Raw genomic sequence first — 17285 nt, forward strand, 5'->3', positions numbered from 1 at the left:
CACCTGCAGGAGTGCCTCCCAGCTCAGACGTGAACTCCCTCAGACAAGCCCTTCTCTCAGCTGAAGAGTGCAATATGAAGCTGGCCTCTGAAAACGCTGCACTGAGGCAGCAGTTTATCAACCTGCAGGGAGAAAATCACAAATTGATGCACGAGAATCGCTGCCTGCAGGGGACGCTGGGTAGGAAGCTGCACATGGCCAAACAGAGGGTCAATGATTTGGAAAAGGCTCTGGAGGTCACAAAGTCAGGCCCAGATCACAACAATTGGGAGGAAAGAGTCAGAGAGAAGGAAAGAGAACTCTCTTCACTTCGAGACACCCTCAGTGCACAGAAGGAGGAGACAGAGAAAGTCAGAGATTCATGGATGAAGGACTGTGACAAGATGAAGGCTGCCTTTGAGGAGGAATTAAAAATGGTCAAGTCAACGTACGACACCCAGCGGAGCAGTGACCTGCAGGAAATTCAAGCTAATTGTGAGAGGAAGGTGAACCAGCTGCAAGAGGAGATGACAGAGAAGGACACTCAGATCAGCTACATGAGAAATGAGATTAAAACTCTGAACGAGAAGTTCAAGAAGGAGCTAGTGGAAAGGGAGGAGAGCTGGGAAAGGAGGCAGAAGGAAGCGGAGAAACTGTGGGCCCAACGAGAAGATGCCCTTGTGAAAAAGGCGAGCGAAGCAGAGGAGGAACTGAAGACTGTGATAGTTAAAAGCATCAATCTTCAGGTATGCTACTTCACTTTAACATTTCTTTGGTCTGATGGCTCTTTGGTTTAGAACAGCTTAATTTCAGAATTAGCCTTTTCAAAGTTCAATACAATATAATGTGTTTCTCCTTCAGGAGCTCGTCCTTAAAAAGAAGAAGAAGAAGGAGAAGAAGCGAGGCCTCTGGAGCAGAGAGAGAGAAACAAGCAGCCGTGTGGAGGAGGAGGCTGCAGGGTGTTCTGCTCAGGCTGGACAGGAAGGAAAAAAGAAGGAGAAGGAGGAGAAGAAGGAGAGCAGGAGAGGCTTCTGGGGCAAGAAGAAAGAAAAAAGCAACGGTGACAAGGAGGCTTCAGTGTGTCTGGCTCAGACCGGACAGGAGCAGAAAGAGAAAGACAAAATAAAGAGGAGACAAGGCCTCTGGAGCAAAAAGAAGCAAGAAACCAGCTTTGAGGAGGAAGAGGAGGAGGAGGAGGAGGAGGCTGCAGTGTGTCAGGCTGAGGTCCGACAGGACGAGGAGATAAAGGAGAAGAAACGGAGCTACTGGAGCTGGGCTCGCTAGAAGGAAAGCAGCCCCTGTGACAGTAAAGTGGAGGAAGGGGATGGACGACAGTGAAGCATCCATCCTGCACCCACCCTGACCCCCCACCCTACCCCTACTCCTATCCTCCTATCCTGCACCCCCTTTACCCCCACCCCCACCCCCACTGCCTTTACCTCTACCCCCACTGCGTTTGACCCTTTAACCCTTCACCCCTTCACCCAAACATTCTCGTAAATATTCTTGTAAATATGAATAAAAATTGCAAATAACCTGTAAAACAGAGACTAACAGGTTAAGCCTGTTTATTTGAGCCGTTTTCTCTTCGAGTTCACTCTTTATGTGTTTGATGTGAACAGGTGAGTATCTTCTAATGTCACAGCTGGATTAACACACTGATGTCACATGATCTTGAACATATCTAAGGACTGAATACAAAATGAATATGATGCCAACATGGAGTTGTTATGAACCTGAAGTGTCAGCAGAGGGCAGTGTGCTCCTGCTCATCAGCACAGAGACCTTTGGGAGCTTTGCAAAGACAGAAACAGCAGAGAGATGAGGAACAGAAAGTCTCAGGTTTCTACATGTGCTGAATCAGTCCACATGGAGATAAAACCTGCTCCTCCTCCACCTCATCTGTCCCTCTCAGTTTCATAAAGACAGCTGTGCTCACATTTACTTTGCATGACTTTTATGCATCACTGCTCCTCAGAGTTTAAGTTCTTCAGTCACAGAGAGTCTGAACTGTTTTCATGCACTCACACTGAAAACTGCATCAGGATGATGTCGCCAATAACTCTGCTTGTTGTCTTGGGTTTTCTGTGTCAGGGTGAGAAGGTTTTAGTATTTATCTAAGATTTTTTAAATATCAAATGTTAATATTTGGTGCAAATGTAATTTACTTTCTATTTTGCTTCAAATCTAGTCTTAAATTCATTCCAAACTTGTTATAATCTAAATCAGTGATTCTCAAGATTTATTTCTCATTTCTCATTTCAGAGTCTTCTGCCAACAATTTTCTGACTCAGACTGACAAATCCAAGTCTGTGAGTCTTGGAGCGACTGTGACCATCAGCGCCACAGGGAGTTCAGATATTGATGATGATCTGAGTTGGTACCTTCAGAAACCTGGACAGGCTCCAAAACTTCTGATATACACAGCATCAACTCTAAACTCAGGAACTCCGTCTAGATTCAGTGGCAGTAGATCTGGTTCTCAGTACACTTTAACCATCAGTGGTGTTCAGGCTGAAGATCTTGGAGATTACTACTGTCTTGGTGCTCATGGCGATGGGACGTTCACACAGTGATTTAGAGTCGTACAAAAACCTCCTGCAGTCAGACTGAAGTGAAAACAGCCTGCTGCAGGTGCAGAGGGTTGGTGAAGAGACTGTGAGGAGGAGAACTGGTTCAGTGAACACAACACAAGAGTCATCAAGCAGAACCACAATGAACCTAAATAGAACTGAAACAAACTCAGAGACAATTTCTAACATGAAGCTTTAACTTAAATTCTCATCATCAAATCTCAAATATTTCCACTAATAGAAAAACATGTCCAACAGTATTTCCACTAATAGTTTTATATTCATGAGAGAAACAATATATTAACCTGTTACATAAAAACAGTTTTTGTTTACCAATAATGAAGGACGTCTGATGGAAGATAAACTGTGATCAAGTGTGAACTTCACATGAATGATATAAAGCAAAATAAACACAGAGACAGTGATTTATTATAAGGTGTTTAGTTTTATTGTTTAGATGAAAATGTTGACAGACATTATGAGAATAATAACTATGAAGCAGAATATGAGTGAGATCAGTTACAGGAAGCTGCAGGCACATTAAAACACAATGATGAGTTTGCAGAAATATGTGAAGAGAGGAGATCTGTAGCTTCATCAAGATCTCTATCAAAGAAGCAGCATCACCTCCAGACAGGAAGTGTTGCTGAAGCTCTACTCTGAACAGCGGTCAGGCTCCAGGGTTTGAGTGACAGGGCTCTGTCCAGTCAGACCGGCCTCACAGCTCACTGAGCCCGCCTTCCTCCACTGGTCTGCAGGGAGGCTCAGGGTGCTGCTCCAGCTGTAGCGGCCGTCCCTCCCCAGGTCCTCCAGGCTGTTTGACACCCCTGAGGAGCTGCTGCTGCCCCCCACCTTCCAGCCCAGCCTCCAGGCTGAGGGGAAGCCTCCGCTGGCCACACACACCACTGTGGCACTGCCCTTCTGCAGCTCCTCTACGGAGGGGGGGAGGACGGTCAGGGTGGGCCGCACCACCCCCACTGGAGGAGAGAGAGGGGGGAGAAAAGACAAAGGAATGAGAATGAAGGCTTGGTCATAAAGAAACACGACATACTGCTCATTTCTTGCATCTGATCAAATGAAACAGAAGAACTTGTTCTACTGTTGCTCTCATAAATCACTCAGCATCAGACCATCAGCCACATGATTCAAGTGGGTAAAGGCTGATTGATAATGATTATTGATGACATCTTCACATGTGTTTGATAATGTGTGACAGTGTATAACTCATCCCTGTGAAGATTTTCTCTGTTTAAAGTGACAGAGCTGAAACACTCATGTGAAGACAGTTCAAACCTTTGTCATCTGTCTCTTTCACTTCCTTTTCAGCACATGGAAAATGAATGAAGCGTGAACACAAAGCTGAGCTGCTTTTACTGATGAAATCATGTTTGTGTTGAACAGGAATCCACATCAGGTTTTAGTTCAACATTGTTATTTTTCAAAAGGAATAAATGAAAACTAAATGAAACTTTTAACGGTTGGTTTGAAGACTAAACATTTTACTGTCAAAAATTTTGAAGCAGAAAATAAGTCATCAGACTGTGAGATCAGCTTTTCTTGATAAATTACAAAAATTATCAAACACATTTAAAAACCAAACTTAATCACAGTCTCAAGAATATTTGATGAAACCTATAAATGTCATATGTTGTTCAATATAAAATCTCTGGTACTTACAGTCAACGACGAGTTTGGTTCCTCCACCAAAAGTCCTCCACAGTGATACAAACTCATGAAGTGGCCGTACAAAAACCTCCTGCACTGTGAACAAGCTTCTATCCACTGAAAACAACCTCTCCTTGTTCTGATAACTCAATAAAATATAAACTAGTTTAATCTACAAAGTGTTTTAAAGGTATAGATTGAAAATAATGTATAAATTAAGATGATTTCTTCAGTTTAGTTGAACTTTTCTAAACCTGACAGAGAAACCATCACAGTCTCCTTCTAACAAAGTCACATTTTTCATATTTTTATATCAGTTGATACGTGGTTAAATGAACATGATCCTTTTAATGATAATGATTCATTTTAAGCATCATGAAAATATATGATTAATGTAGAGTAAACACTAAAGGCAGACAAACAGACACATCATACCAACCACAGTGGACACAAACTGATCCTTAAATCCTCAACTGCACTTCTAATATAAATATTTCCTCCTCTTCCATTAAGATCATATTTAGTGTAAATCCAAGCAGCATTTCTCCTGATGTTGTGTCCCACGTTGCCTTCAGTCTGTTGAGAGCAGAGAAATCATTTCCATAGAGAGGAGGCTTTGCATCGTCAGCTGATCCTCCAGTGAACTGAGAAGGTTTATAGTCCTGTGAGTTGAACAGTGCAGGACTCAGATCTGTCAGTCAACACAGCAGAAAGCACAACCACCATGACTCTCATCACCATCCTGATCTGGACGCTGGCCTGCTGCTGTTTTACAGGTTGATTCACTCAGCAACATTTGAAACATGATGTGCTGCCTTTTCTCTCATTTCTTTCTGCTGATAAATGAATGATTTGTTTTTGTCTGCAGGATGCAGCGGTCAGGTGACTGTGACTCAGCCTCCAGTAGAGACAACTACTCCAGGATCCACTGTCACTCTCACCTGTAGAACCAGCCGAGCTGTTTATAATAATAATTACCTTTTCTGGTACCAACAGAAATCTGGACAGGCTCCAAAGCTCCTAATAAGATATGTGAGCACACGTGAATCAGGAACACCAGCTCGGTTTAGTGGCAGTGGAAGCAGCTCTGACTTCAGTCTGACCATCAGTGGAGTTCAGACTGAAGATGCAGCAGTTTATTACTGTCAGAGTTACCACAGTGGTGGAGTGTTCACACAGTGATTTGTAGTCGTACAAAAACCTCCCTCAGTCAGACTGCAGAGACACTGAGCCGTTAGAGCAGGAAGAGACTCTGACACAGACCACTGAACACAGAGCTGACAGTCACCTCACCAAGCACTAAACACACATTCACACTGAATGATTGATTCAACCTTTACAAGAATATTTTTGTAACAAAGATAATTTAAGAATATAATGATGTTCTGTTAATATTCAAAGTCGATGGCTGATATAAATGCTATCTGTTCACTTAGTTTTATTTTTATTTTTGTCTCATTTCAAAGAAAACTCACATCATTTCTTGTCTACTTCTCCTATCACAACAAAAATATGAATTCCTTAGTTTTTGGAACAATAAGAGTAACAACATTTATTTTTACATCATCATTTAATTCCCAAACTTTTCATTCTCCACAGAGACAAGAATTAGTAAAGTTATAAAACAATTCAATTTCTTATTATTTTTCATCAGATAAAAGACCAAAGACTTCATCATGTTATTCATCAGTTCAAGCTTTATTAGTAAAAACATCAGTCATCAACATGACAGTTATCAAGCACACTCACATCCAGCTGCTGAGCTCTGCACATTACTCTCTGACTTGTTGTTGTCCAACACTTTGCAGCAGTGTTTTTCTCTGTCACACAAAGCTTCACTTTCCTCTACAAACATTAAAACTCATATTGATCAGAGCAGCAGGGGTGTTCCTCCTGCTCCCCCCAGACACAGCTCCTGTCCTGGGCTTCAGTCAGACCCTCTAGCCCTGACACTTGCTCCTGCGGAGGGACTGGATCTGGCTGTGGCCATGATGGAGGACCTTGCAGGAGTACAGCTCTCCTTCCATCCAGCGCTCCTGGCTCAGGCTCAGGGTGCTGCTGCTGCTGTAGCGTCCGCTCTTCTCCTCCTCTGAGCCGGTCAGGACCCCGTCTGTCACCTCTGTACCGTCCACCTCCCAGCTCACCACGGCTCCCTGAGGAGAGTAGCCGGTCAGCAGGCAGGCCAGTGTGGCCGAGCCCCCGGAGAGCTGCTCAGAGGACGGGGGAAGCAGAGAGACTGAGGGCCTGACCATGGAGCCAGCTGGAGGGGAGAGCAGAGACACACAAGGAGCAGATTAACTTCCACTGTAGGACAGACAGCTCAACATGACACAGTTATCATACATGACAGAGGTTAACACTACTGTGGATTAGCTGTGTTTTATGATACTGTGATCAGACAGAGGAGAGGAAGCAGCGAATGAGAGGAAAAGAGGGTTTAACAAATAAAACTAATGAATATTCTACTGTTGGACTCATCATAAATCAACAGGAATTAATTCTCACATGCAACATGACAGAGATGTAAATGTTGTTATAAATGATGATTAAGTGAAATGTTGATGTCTGTTTTAAAATGTGTGACAGTTTATAATTCATCTCTGCAATGAATTTGATGTGGAAAAAATAGTCATGTCTGTACACCGTTAAAGACTTTGACATTTGTTTCTTTCACTTCCTGTTCACCACATCAAACTAATGAACTGTGAACACAAACTAAACCTATACTGGATGAACATATGAACTCACTCACTTCTTTATTTTAATAACTATTTCAACTTTAAAATGAAAAATAAGACACCTGATGTCATTTTTAAAACGTGAAAAATGTTCCCCAGACAAATTTTACAAACACATCTGAACAAATATTCACTTAAAATAAAATATGTGAAATTTCTAATTATTTAGCGTAGACCTAACCATACCATCATCTATAAAAGCCATCTACACTTAAAGAATATTAATCTCTGTAAAATGTTTACAGAAAAAGTGACATCAGCCAGACGTGATAAATTACAGAAAATATACATATCACATTAAATACAGTGAAATAAATGTTTGTTTTATCACATTCTGATGTAAATGTTTATATAATGTTTTATGACGTAGAAATGAGAACATTTTTATACTTACAGTAAATGACGAGTTTGGTTCCTCCACCAAAAGTGTACCACAGTGATACAAACTCATGAAGTGGCCGTACAAAAACCTCCTGCACTGTGAACAAGCTTCTATCCACTGAAAACAACCTCTCCTTGTTCTGATAACTCAATAAAATATAAACTATTTTAATCTACAAATTGTTTTAAAGGTATAGATTGTAAATAATGTATAAATTAAGATGATTTCTTCAGTTTTGTTGAACTTTTCTAAACCTGACAGAGAAACCATCACAGTCTCCTTGTAATAAAGTCACATTTTTCACAGTTTATATCAGTTGATACGTGGTTAAATGAACATGATCCTTTTAATGATAATGATTCATTTTAAGCATCATTAAAATATAGAATAATGTAGAGTAAACACTAAAGGCAGACAAACAGACACATCATACCAACCACAGTGGACACAAACTGATCCTTAAATCCTCAACTGCACTTCTAATATAAATATTTCCTTCTCTTCCATTAAGATCATATTTAGTGTAAATCCAAGCAGCATTTCTCCTGATGTTGTTTCCCACGTTGCCTTCAGTCTGTTGAGAGCAGAGAAATCATTTCCATAGAGAGGAGGCTTTGCATCGTCAGCTGATCCTCCAGTGAACTGAGAAGGTTTATAGTCCTGTGAGTTGAACAGTGCAGGACTCAGATCTGTCAGTCAACACAGCAGAAAGCACAACCACCATGACTCTCATCACCATCCTGATCTGGACGCTGGCCTGCTGCTGTTTTACAGGTTGATTCACTCAGCAACATTTGAAACATGATGTGCTGCCTTTTCTCTCATTTCTTTCTGCTGATAAATGAATGATTTGTTTTTGTCTGCAGGATGCAGCGGTCAGGTGACTGTGACTCAGCCTCCAGTAGAGACATTTACTCCAGGATCCACTGTCACTCTCACCTGTAGAACCAGCCAAGATGTTTTCTCATACAGTGATGGAGATCAGGCTATGTCCTGGTACCAACAGAAATCTGGACAGGCTCCAAAGCTCCTAATAAAATATGCGAGCACTCTTGAATCAGGAACACCAGCTCGGTTTAGTGGCAGTGGAAGCAGCTCTGACTTCAGTCTGACCATCAGTGGAGTTCAGACTGAAGATGCAGCAGTTTATTACTGTCAGAGTATACATGTAATAAACAGTGCCTGGGTGTTCACACAGTGATTTGTAGTCGTACAAAAACCTCCCTCAGTCAGACTGCAGAGACACTGAGCGGTTAGAGCAGGAAGAGACTCTGACACAGACCACTGAACACAGAGCTGACAGTCACCTCACCAAGCACTAAACACACATTCACAATAAAGTACTATTGAATATTTTTAATTCCTTACAATCTAATGACACCACATAATATTCTCTTCCTATTAAATATCAAAACTGATAACTGTTGCCTCATCACATATTCGAGTCATGATTAACTACAAATCTTCTTCAGTACACTCAGTGCACTGGATTTTTATTGTGTTTAATACATGTCCTCTTTTTTTTAAATTACTGTGATATTTTTAAGATCATTGAAACCGAAATCATGTAAATATTACAGGATTGTTGAAACCCCATGGTTTCCGTTTATTTTTCATCAGATAAAAGACCAAAACACTTCATCATGTTATTCATCATAAACATTATCAATATTTTATACATAAAAATCAATCTAGAAATAAGTATTAACTACAGCTGTCAGATAAATGTAGAGTAAAAACTACAATATTTGCTTCTGAAGATGAAGTATGTGAATTATTGGTGCTTTGTTTCTGTTGACAGAAAGTCTTAACCCACATCATCATCATCAGTTAATGATCAGAACTTTGTGATTCTTCTGTGTCAGTGACATCACAAAGATGGAACAGTCTAGAACCGTCTCCTCCAAACAGTTTAACTTTCACTCAGTACTTCACCTGACCATCAGTCAACTCCAGTCACCAGTGATCAGCTACTGTCAACCTACACAGTCAAACAACAATACAACCTTCACCATCTCTTTGTCCAGTCATCATGGAAGGGAGATACAACCTGAGGCCCAGGGTAAGATCTTCTCATTCAACCAAGAGAAACTTGTTTGGTCAACCTTTTTTTCACCACTGCACTAAAGCAGGAGCCAGTCTGCTCTTTCTCTTCTTCATATTTGTTCTAAATGCTGAAGAGAAACAAGAAATCATTTTATAATTTTGCAGACATGAGGATGATCAGACACTTGTTGTGTTTTCATGTATTTCAGGCCTCTGGTAGAGTGCAGACTAACAACACTAGGAGGCCCCAGCATTATGTGCCACCTGCAGGAGTGCCTCCCAGCTCAGACGTGAACTCCCTCAGACAAGCCCTTCTCTCAGCTGAAGAGTGCAATATGAAGCTGGCCTCTGAAAACACTGCACTGAGGCAGCAGTTTGCCAACCTGCAGGGAGAAAATCAAAAATTGATGCACGAGAATCGCTGCCTGCAGGGGGCGCTGGGTAGGAAGCTGCACATGGCCAAACAGAGGGTCAATGATTTGGAAAAGGCTCTGGAGGTCACAAAGTCAGGCCCAGATCACAACAATTGGGAGGAAAGAGTCAGAGAGAAGGAAAGAGAACTCTCTTCACTTCGAGACACCCTCAGTGCACAGAAGGAGGAGACAGAGAAAGTCAGAGATTCATGGATGAAGGACTGTGACAAGATGAAGGCTGCCTTTGAGGAGGAATTAAAAATGGTCAAGTCAACGTGCGACACCCAGCGGAGCAGTGACCTGCAGGAAATTCAAGCTAATTGTGAGAGGAAGGTGAACCAGCTGCAAGAGGAGATGACAGAGAAGGACACTCAGATCAGCACCATGAGAAATGAGATTAAAACTCTGAACGAGAAGTTCAAGAAGGAGCTAGTGGAAAGGGAGGAGAGCTGGGAAAGGAGGCAGAAGGAAGCGGAGAAACTGTGGGCCCAACAAGAAGATGCCCTTGTGAAAAAGGCGAGCGAAGCAGAGGAGGAACTGAAGACTGTGATAGTTAAAAGCATCAATCTTCAGGTATGCTACTTCACTTTAACATTTCTTTGGTCTGATGGCTCTTTGGTTTAGAACAGCTTGTTTCAGAATTAGCCTTTTCAAAGTTCAATAGAATATAATGTGTTTCTCCTTCAGGAGCTCGTCCTTAAAAAGAAGAAGAAGAAGGAGAAGAAGCGAGGCCTCTGGAGCAGAGAGAGAGAAACAAGCAGCCGTGTGGAGGAGGAGGCTGCAGGGTGTTCTGCTCAGGCTGGACAGGAAGGAAAAAAGAAGGAGAAGGAGGAGAAGAAGGAGAGCAGGAGAGGCTTCTGGGGCAAGAAGAAAGAAAAAAGCAACGGTGACAAGGAGGCTTCAGTGTGTCTGGCTCAGACCGGACAGGAGCAGAAAGAGAAAGACAAAATAAAGAGGAGACAAGGCCTCTGGAGCAAAAAGAAGCAAGAAACCAGCTTTGAGGAAGAAAAGGAGGAGGAGGAGGAGGCTGCAGTGTGTCAGGCTGAGGTCGGACAGGACGAGGAGATAAAGGAGAAGAAACGGAGCTACTGGAGCTGGGCTCGCTAGAAGGAAAGCAGCCACAGTGACAGTAAAGTGGATGAAGGTGATGGACGGCAGTGAAGCATCCATCCTGCACCCACCCTGACCCCCCACCCTACCCCTACTCCTATCCTCCTATCCTGCACCCCCTTTACACCAACCCCCACCCCCACCCCCACTGCCTTTACCTCTACCCCCACTGCGTTTGCCCCTTTAACCCTTTACCCCTACCTCTACCCCTACCCCAACTGCCTTTACACCTTTACCCACACCCCCACTCCATTTACCCCTTTACCCCTTCACCCTAACATTCTCATAAATATTCTTGTAAATATGAATAAAAATTGCAAATAACCTGTAAAACAGAGACTAACAGGTTAAGCCTGTTTATTTGAGCTGTTTTCTCTTGGAGTTCACTCTTTATGTGTTTGATGTGAACAGGTGAGTATCTTCTAATGTCACAGCTGGATTAACACACTGATGTCACATGATCTTGAACATATATAAGGACTGAATACAAAATGAATATGATGCCAACATGGAGTTGTTATGAACCTGAAGTGTCAGCAGAGGGCAGTGTGCTCCTGCTCATCAGCACAGAGACCTTTGGGAGCTTTGCAAAGACAGAAACAGCAGAGAGATGAGGAACAGAAAGTCTCAGGTTTCTACATGTGCTGAATCAGTCCACATGGAGATAAAACCTGCTCCTCCTCCACCTCATCTGTCCCTCTCAGTTTCATAAAGACAGCTGTGCTCACATTTACTTTGCATGACTTTTATGCATCACTGCTCCTCAGAGTTTAAGTTCTTCAGTCACAGAGAGTCTGAACTGTTTTCATGCACTCACACTGAAAACTGCATCAGGATGATGTCGCCAATAACTCTGCTTGTTGTCTTGGGTTTTCTGTGTCAGGGTGAGAAGGTTTTAGTATTTATCTAAGATTTTTAAATGATGAAATGTTAATATTTGGTGCAAATGTAATTTACTTTCTATTTTGCTTCAACTCTAGCCTTAATTTTTTCTTTATGTGTTATAATCTAAAACACTGATTCTCAAGATTTATTTCTCATTTCTCATTTCAGAGTCTTCTGCAAACAATTTTCTGACTCAGACTGACAAATCCAAGTCTGTGAGTCTTGGAGCGACTGTGACCATCAGCGCCACAGGGAGTTCAAATATTGATGATGATCTGAGTTGGTACCTTCAGAAACCTGGACAGGCTCCAAAACTTCTGATATACACAGCATCAACTCTAAACTCAGGAACTCCGTCTAGATTCAGTGGCAGTAGATCTGGTTCTCAGTACACTTTAACCATCAGTGGTGTTCAGGCTGAAGATCTTGGAGATTACTACTGTTTTGGTGACCATGGCGGTGGAGTGTTCACACAGTGATTTAGAGTCGTACAAAAACCTCCTTCAGTTTGACTGAAGTGAAAACAGCCTGCTGCAGGTGCAGAGGGTTGGTGAAGAGACTGTGAGGAGGAGAACTGGTTCAGTGAACACAACACAAGAGTCATCAAGCAGAACCACAATGAACCTAAATAGAACTGAAACAAACTCAGAGACAGTTTCTAACATGAAGCTTTAACTTAAATTTTCATAATCAAATCTCAAATATTTCCACTAATAGTTTTATATTCATGAGAGAAACAATATATTAACCTGTTACAAGTATTGAAGGACCTCTGATGGAAGATAAATTGTGATCAAGTGTGAACTTCACATGAATGATATAAAGCAAAATGAACACAGAGACATTTATTATAAGCTGTTTAGTTTTATTGTTTAGATGAAAATGTTGACAGACATTATGAGAATAATAACTATGAAGCAGAATACGAGTGAGATTAGTTACAGGAAGCTGCAGGCACATTAAAACACAATGATGAGTTTGCAGAAATATGTGAAGAGAGGAGATCTGTAGCTTCATCAAGATCTCTATCAAAGAAGCAGCATCACCTCCAGACAGGAAGTGTTGCTGAAGCTCTACTCTGAGCAGCGGTCAGGCTCCAGGGTTTGAGTGACAGGGCTCTGTCCAGTCAGACCGGCCTCACAGCTCACTGAGCCCGCCTTCCTCCACTGGTCTGCAGGGAGGCTCAGGGTGCTGCTCCAGCTGTAGCGGCCGTCCCTCCCCAGGTCCTCCAGGCTGTTTGACACCCCTGAGGAGCTGCTGCTGCCCCCCACCTTCCAGCCCAGCCTCCAGGCTGAGGGGAAGCCTCCGCTGGCCACACACACCACTGTGGCACTGCCCTTCTGCAGCTCCTCTACGGAGGGGGGGAGGACGGTCAGGGTGGGCCGCACCACCCCCACTGGAGGAGAGAGAGGGGGGAGAAAAGACAAAGGAATGAGAATGAAGGCTTGGTAATAAAGAAACACGACATACTGCTCATTTCTTGTATCTGATCAAATGAAACAGAAGAACTTGTTCTACTGTTGCTCTCATAAATCACTCAGCATCAGACCATCAGCTACATGATTCAGGTGGGTAAAGGCTGATTGATAATGATTATTGATGACATCTTCACATGTGTTTGATAATGTGTGACAGTGTATAACTCATCCCTGTGAAGATTTTCTCTGTTTAAAGTGACAGAGCTGAAACACTCATGTGAAGACAGTTCAAACCTTTGTCATCTGTCTCTTTCACTTCCTTTTCAGCACATGGAAAATGAATGAAGCGTGAACACAAAGCTGAGCTGCTTTTACTGATGAAATCATGTTTGTGTTGAACAGGAATCCACATCAGGTTTTAGTTCAACATTGTTATTTTTCAAAAGGAATAAATGAAAACTAAATGAAACTTTTGACGTTTGGTTTGAAGACGAAACATTTTACTGTCAAACATTTTGAAGCAGAAAATAAGTCATCAGACTGTGAGATCAGCTTTTCTTGATAAATAACAAAAATTATCAAACACATTTAAAAACCAAACTTAATCACAGTCTCATTGAATATTTGATAAAACGTATAAATGTTTTATGTTGTTCAATATAAAATTCTCTGGTACTTACAGTCAACGACGAGTTTAGTTCCTCCACCAAAAGTCCTCCACAGTGATACAAACTCATGAAGTGGCCGTACAAAAACCTCCTGCACTGTGAACAAGCTTCTATCCACTGAAAACAACCTCTCCTTGTTCTGATAACTCAATAAAATATAAACTAGTTTAATCTACAAAGTGTTTTAAAGGTATAGATTGAAAATAATGTATAAATTAAGATGATTTCTTCAGTTTAGTTGAACTTTTCTAAACCTGACAGAGAAACCATCACAGTCTCCTTCTAACAAAGTCACATTTTTCATATTTTTATATCAGTTGATACGTGGTTAAATGAACCTGATCCTTTTAATGATAATGATTCATTTTAAGCATCATTAAAATATATGATTAATGTAGAGTAAACACTAAAGGCAGACAAACAGACACATCATACCAACCACAGTGGACACAAACTGATCCTTAAATCCTCAACTGCACTTCTAATATAAATATTTCCTCCTCTTCCATTAAGATCATATTTAGTGTAAATCCAAGCAGCATTTCTCCTGATGTTGTGTCCCACGTTGCCTTCAGTCTGTTGAGAGCAGAGAAATCATTTCCATAGAGAGGAGGCTTTGCATCGTCAGCTGATCCTCCAGTGAACTGAGAAGGTTTATAGTCCTGTGAGTTGAACAGTGCAGGACTCAGATCTGTCAGTCAACACAGCAGAAAGCACAACCACCATGACTCTCATCACCATCCTGATCTGGACGCTGGCTTGCTGCTGTTTTACAGGTTGATTCACTCAGCAACATTTGAAACATGATGTGCTGCCTTTTCTCTCATTTCTTTCTGCTGATAAATGAATGATTTGTTTTTGTCTGCAGGATGCAGCGGTCAGGTGACTGTGACTCAGCCTCCAGTAGAGACAACTACTCCAGGATCCACTGTCACTCTCACCTGTAAAACCAGCCAAGATGTTTACACATACAGTGATGGAGATCAGGCTATGTTCTGGTACCAACAGAAATCTGGACAGGCTCCAAAGCTCCTAATAAAATATGCGAGCACACTTCAATCAGGAACACCAGCTCGGTTTAGTGGCAGTGGAAGCAGCTCTGACTTCAGTCTGATCATCAGTGGAGTTCAGACTGAAGATGCAGCAGTTTATTACTGTCAGAGTGCACATTATATAAACAGTGCTGATGTGTTCACACAGTGATTTGTAGTCGTACAAAAACCTCCCTCAGTCAGACTGCAGAGACACTGAGCCGTTAGAGCAGGAAGAGACTCTGACACAGACCACTGAACACAGAGCTGACAGTCACCTCACCAAGCACTAAACACACATTCACAATAAGGTACTATTGAATATTTTAAATTCCTTACAATCTAATGACACCACATCATATTTTATTCCTATTAAATGCCAAAACTTATAACTGTTGCCTCATCACATATTCGAGTCGTGATTAACTACAAATCTCCTTAATGACACTAAGTGCACTGGATTTTTATTGTGGTTAATACATGTCCTCGTTTTTTAAATTCATGAAATATTTTTAAGGTCATTGAAACAGAAATCTTACTGGATTGTTAAAACCACACGGTTTTCATTTATTTCCATATATATATTATTTATTTCCATTCATGTTTATACAATATAAATAATTTAATTTCTCATTATTTTTTATCAGATAAGAGATCAAAACACTTCATCATGTTATTTGTCATAAACATTATCAATATTTTTATACATAAAAATCAATCTAAAAATAAGTATTAACTACAGCTGTCAGATAAATGTAGAGTAAAAACTACAATATTTGCTTCTGAAGATGAAGTGTGTGAATTATTGATGCTTTGTTTCTGTTGACAGAAAGTCTTAACCCACATCATCATCATCAGTTAATGATCAGAACTTTGTGATTCTTCTGTGTCAGTGACATCACAAAGATGGAACAGTCTAGAACCGTCTCCTCCAAACAGTTTAACTTTCACTCAGTACTTCACCTGACCATCAGTCAACTCCAGTCACCAGTGATCAGCTACTGTCAACCTACACAGTCAAACAACAATACAACCTTCACCATCTCTTTGTCCAGTCATCATGGAAGGGAGATACAACCTGAGGCCCAGGGTAAGATCTTCTCATTCAACCAAGAGAAACTTGTTTGGTCAACCTTTTTTTCACCACTGCACTAAAGCAGGAGCCAATCTGCTCTTTCTCTTCTTCATATTTGGTCTAAATGCTGAAGAGAAACAAGAAATCATTTTATAATTTTGCAGACACGAGGATGATCAGACACTTGTTGTGTTTTCATGTATTTCAGGCCTCTGGTAGAGTGCAGACTAACAACACTAGGAGGCCCCAGCATTATGTGCCACCTGCAGGAGTGCCTCCCAGCTCAGACGTGAACTCCCTCAGACAAGCCCTTCTCTCAGCTGAAGAGTGCAATATGAAGCTGGCCTCTGAAAACGCTGCACTGAGGCAGCAGTTTGCCAACCTGCAGGGAGAAAATCACAAATTGATGCACGAGAATCGCTGCCTGCAGGGGACGCTGGGTAGGAAGCTGCACATGGCCAAACAGAGTTTGGCCATGTGCCAAACAGAGGTCACAAAGGCAGGCCCAGATCACAACAATTGGGAGGAAAGAGTCAGAGAGAAGGAAAGACAACTCTCTTCACTTGGAGACACACTCAGTGCACAGAAGGAGGAGACAGAGAAAGTCAGAGATTCATGGATGAAGGACTGTGACAAGATGAAGGAGAAGGAGGAGAAGAAGGAGAGCAGGAGAGGCTTCTGGGGCAAGAAGAAAGAAAAATGCAACAGTGACGAGGAGGCTTCAGTGTTTCTGGCTCAGACCGGACAGGAGCAGAAAGAGAAAGACAAAATAAAGAGGAGACGAAGCCTCTGGAGCAAAAAGAAGCAAGAAACCAGCTGTGAGGAGGAGGAGGCTGCAGTGCATCAGGCTGAGGTCGGACAGGACGAGGAGATAAAGGAGAAGAAACGGAGCTACTGGAGCTGGGCTCACTAGAAGGAAAGCAGCCACAGTGACAGTAAAGTGGAGGAAGGGGATGGACGGCAGTGAAGCATCCATCCTGCACCCACCCTGACCCCCCACCCCCACTGCCTTTACCCATTCACCCCTTCACCCAAACATTCTTGTAAATATTCTTGTAAATATGAATAAAAATTGCAAATAACCTGTAAAACAGAGACTAACAGGTTAAGCCTGTTTATTTGAGCCGTTTTCTCTTCAAGTTCACTCTTTATGTGTTTGATGTGAACAGGTGAGTATCTTCTAATGTCACAGCTGGATTAACACACTGATGTCACATGATCTTGAACATATATAAGGACTGAATACAAAATGAATATGATGCCAACATGGAGTTGTTATGAACCTGAAGTGTCAGCAGAGGG

The 17285-nt window shown here is 41.9% G+C and overlaps 2 protein-coding genes and 3 gene segments (V, D, J or C); 3 read left to right on the forward strand and 2 right to left on the reverse strand.

Annotated features, from left to right (window-relative positions):
- Window positions 1-2983: 2983 nt before the first annotated feature.
- LOC130180371 (immunoglobulin lambda constant 6-like) lies at window positions 2984-4521 on the reverse strand. The segment is given in 3 exon segments: window positions 2984-3529; window positions 4230-4389; window positions 4477-4521. Coding segments are annotated over 3 exon segments (528 nt in total).
- A 136-nt stretch (window positions 4522-4657) lies between these two features.
- LOC130180464 (Ig kappa chain V region K29-213-like) lies at window positions 4658-8710 on the forward strand. The segment is given in 3 exon segments: window positions 4658-4993; window positions 5086-5225; window positions 8356-8710. Coding segments are annotated over 3 exon segments (375 nt in total).
- LOC130180463 (Ig lambda-1 chain C region-like) lies at window positions 5895-8145 on the reverse strand. The segment is given in 2 exon segments: window positions 5895-6477; window positions 7350-8145. A coding segment is annotated over 1 exon segment (312 nt).
- Window positions 8711-8949: 239 nt separating the features above from the next.
- On the forward strand, window positions 8950-11043 carry LOC130180458 (golgin subfamily A member 6-like protein 22). Its single transcript, XM_056393996.1, has 3 exons — window positions 8950-9399; window positions 9593-10369; window positions 10484-11043. The coding sequence occupies exons 1-3, from the start codon at window positions 9370-9372 to the stop codon at window positions 10901-10903; spliced, it is 1227 nt and encodes a 408-aa protein (XP_056249971.1). The 5' UTR covers window positions 8950-9369; the 3' UTR covers window positions 10904-11043.
- A 4597-nt stretch (window positions 11044-15640) lies between these two features.
- Window positions 15641-17078, forward strand: LOC130180462 (golgin subfamily A member 6-like protein 2). The gene is made up of 2 exons (XM_056394001.1): window positions 15641-15998; window positions 16192-17078. Exons 1-2 carry the CDS (start codon window positions 15969-15971, stop codon window positions 16894-16896), a joined length of 735 nt encoding a protein of 244 aa, XP_056249976.1. The 5' UTR covers window positions 15641-15968; the 3' UTR covers window positions 16897-17078.
- Window positions 17079-17285: the final 207 nt, after the last annotated feature.

The sequence above is a fragment of the Seriola aureovittata genome, chromosome 13, assembly GCF_021018895.1.
Source record: "Seriola aureovittata isolate HTS-2021-v1 ecotype China chromosome 13, ASM2101889v1, whole genome shotgun sequence".
In the NCBI taxonomy this organism is placed as follows: Eukaryota; Metazoa; Chordata; class Actinopteri; order Carangiformes; family Carangidae; genus Seriola; species Seriola aureovittata.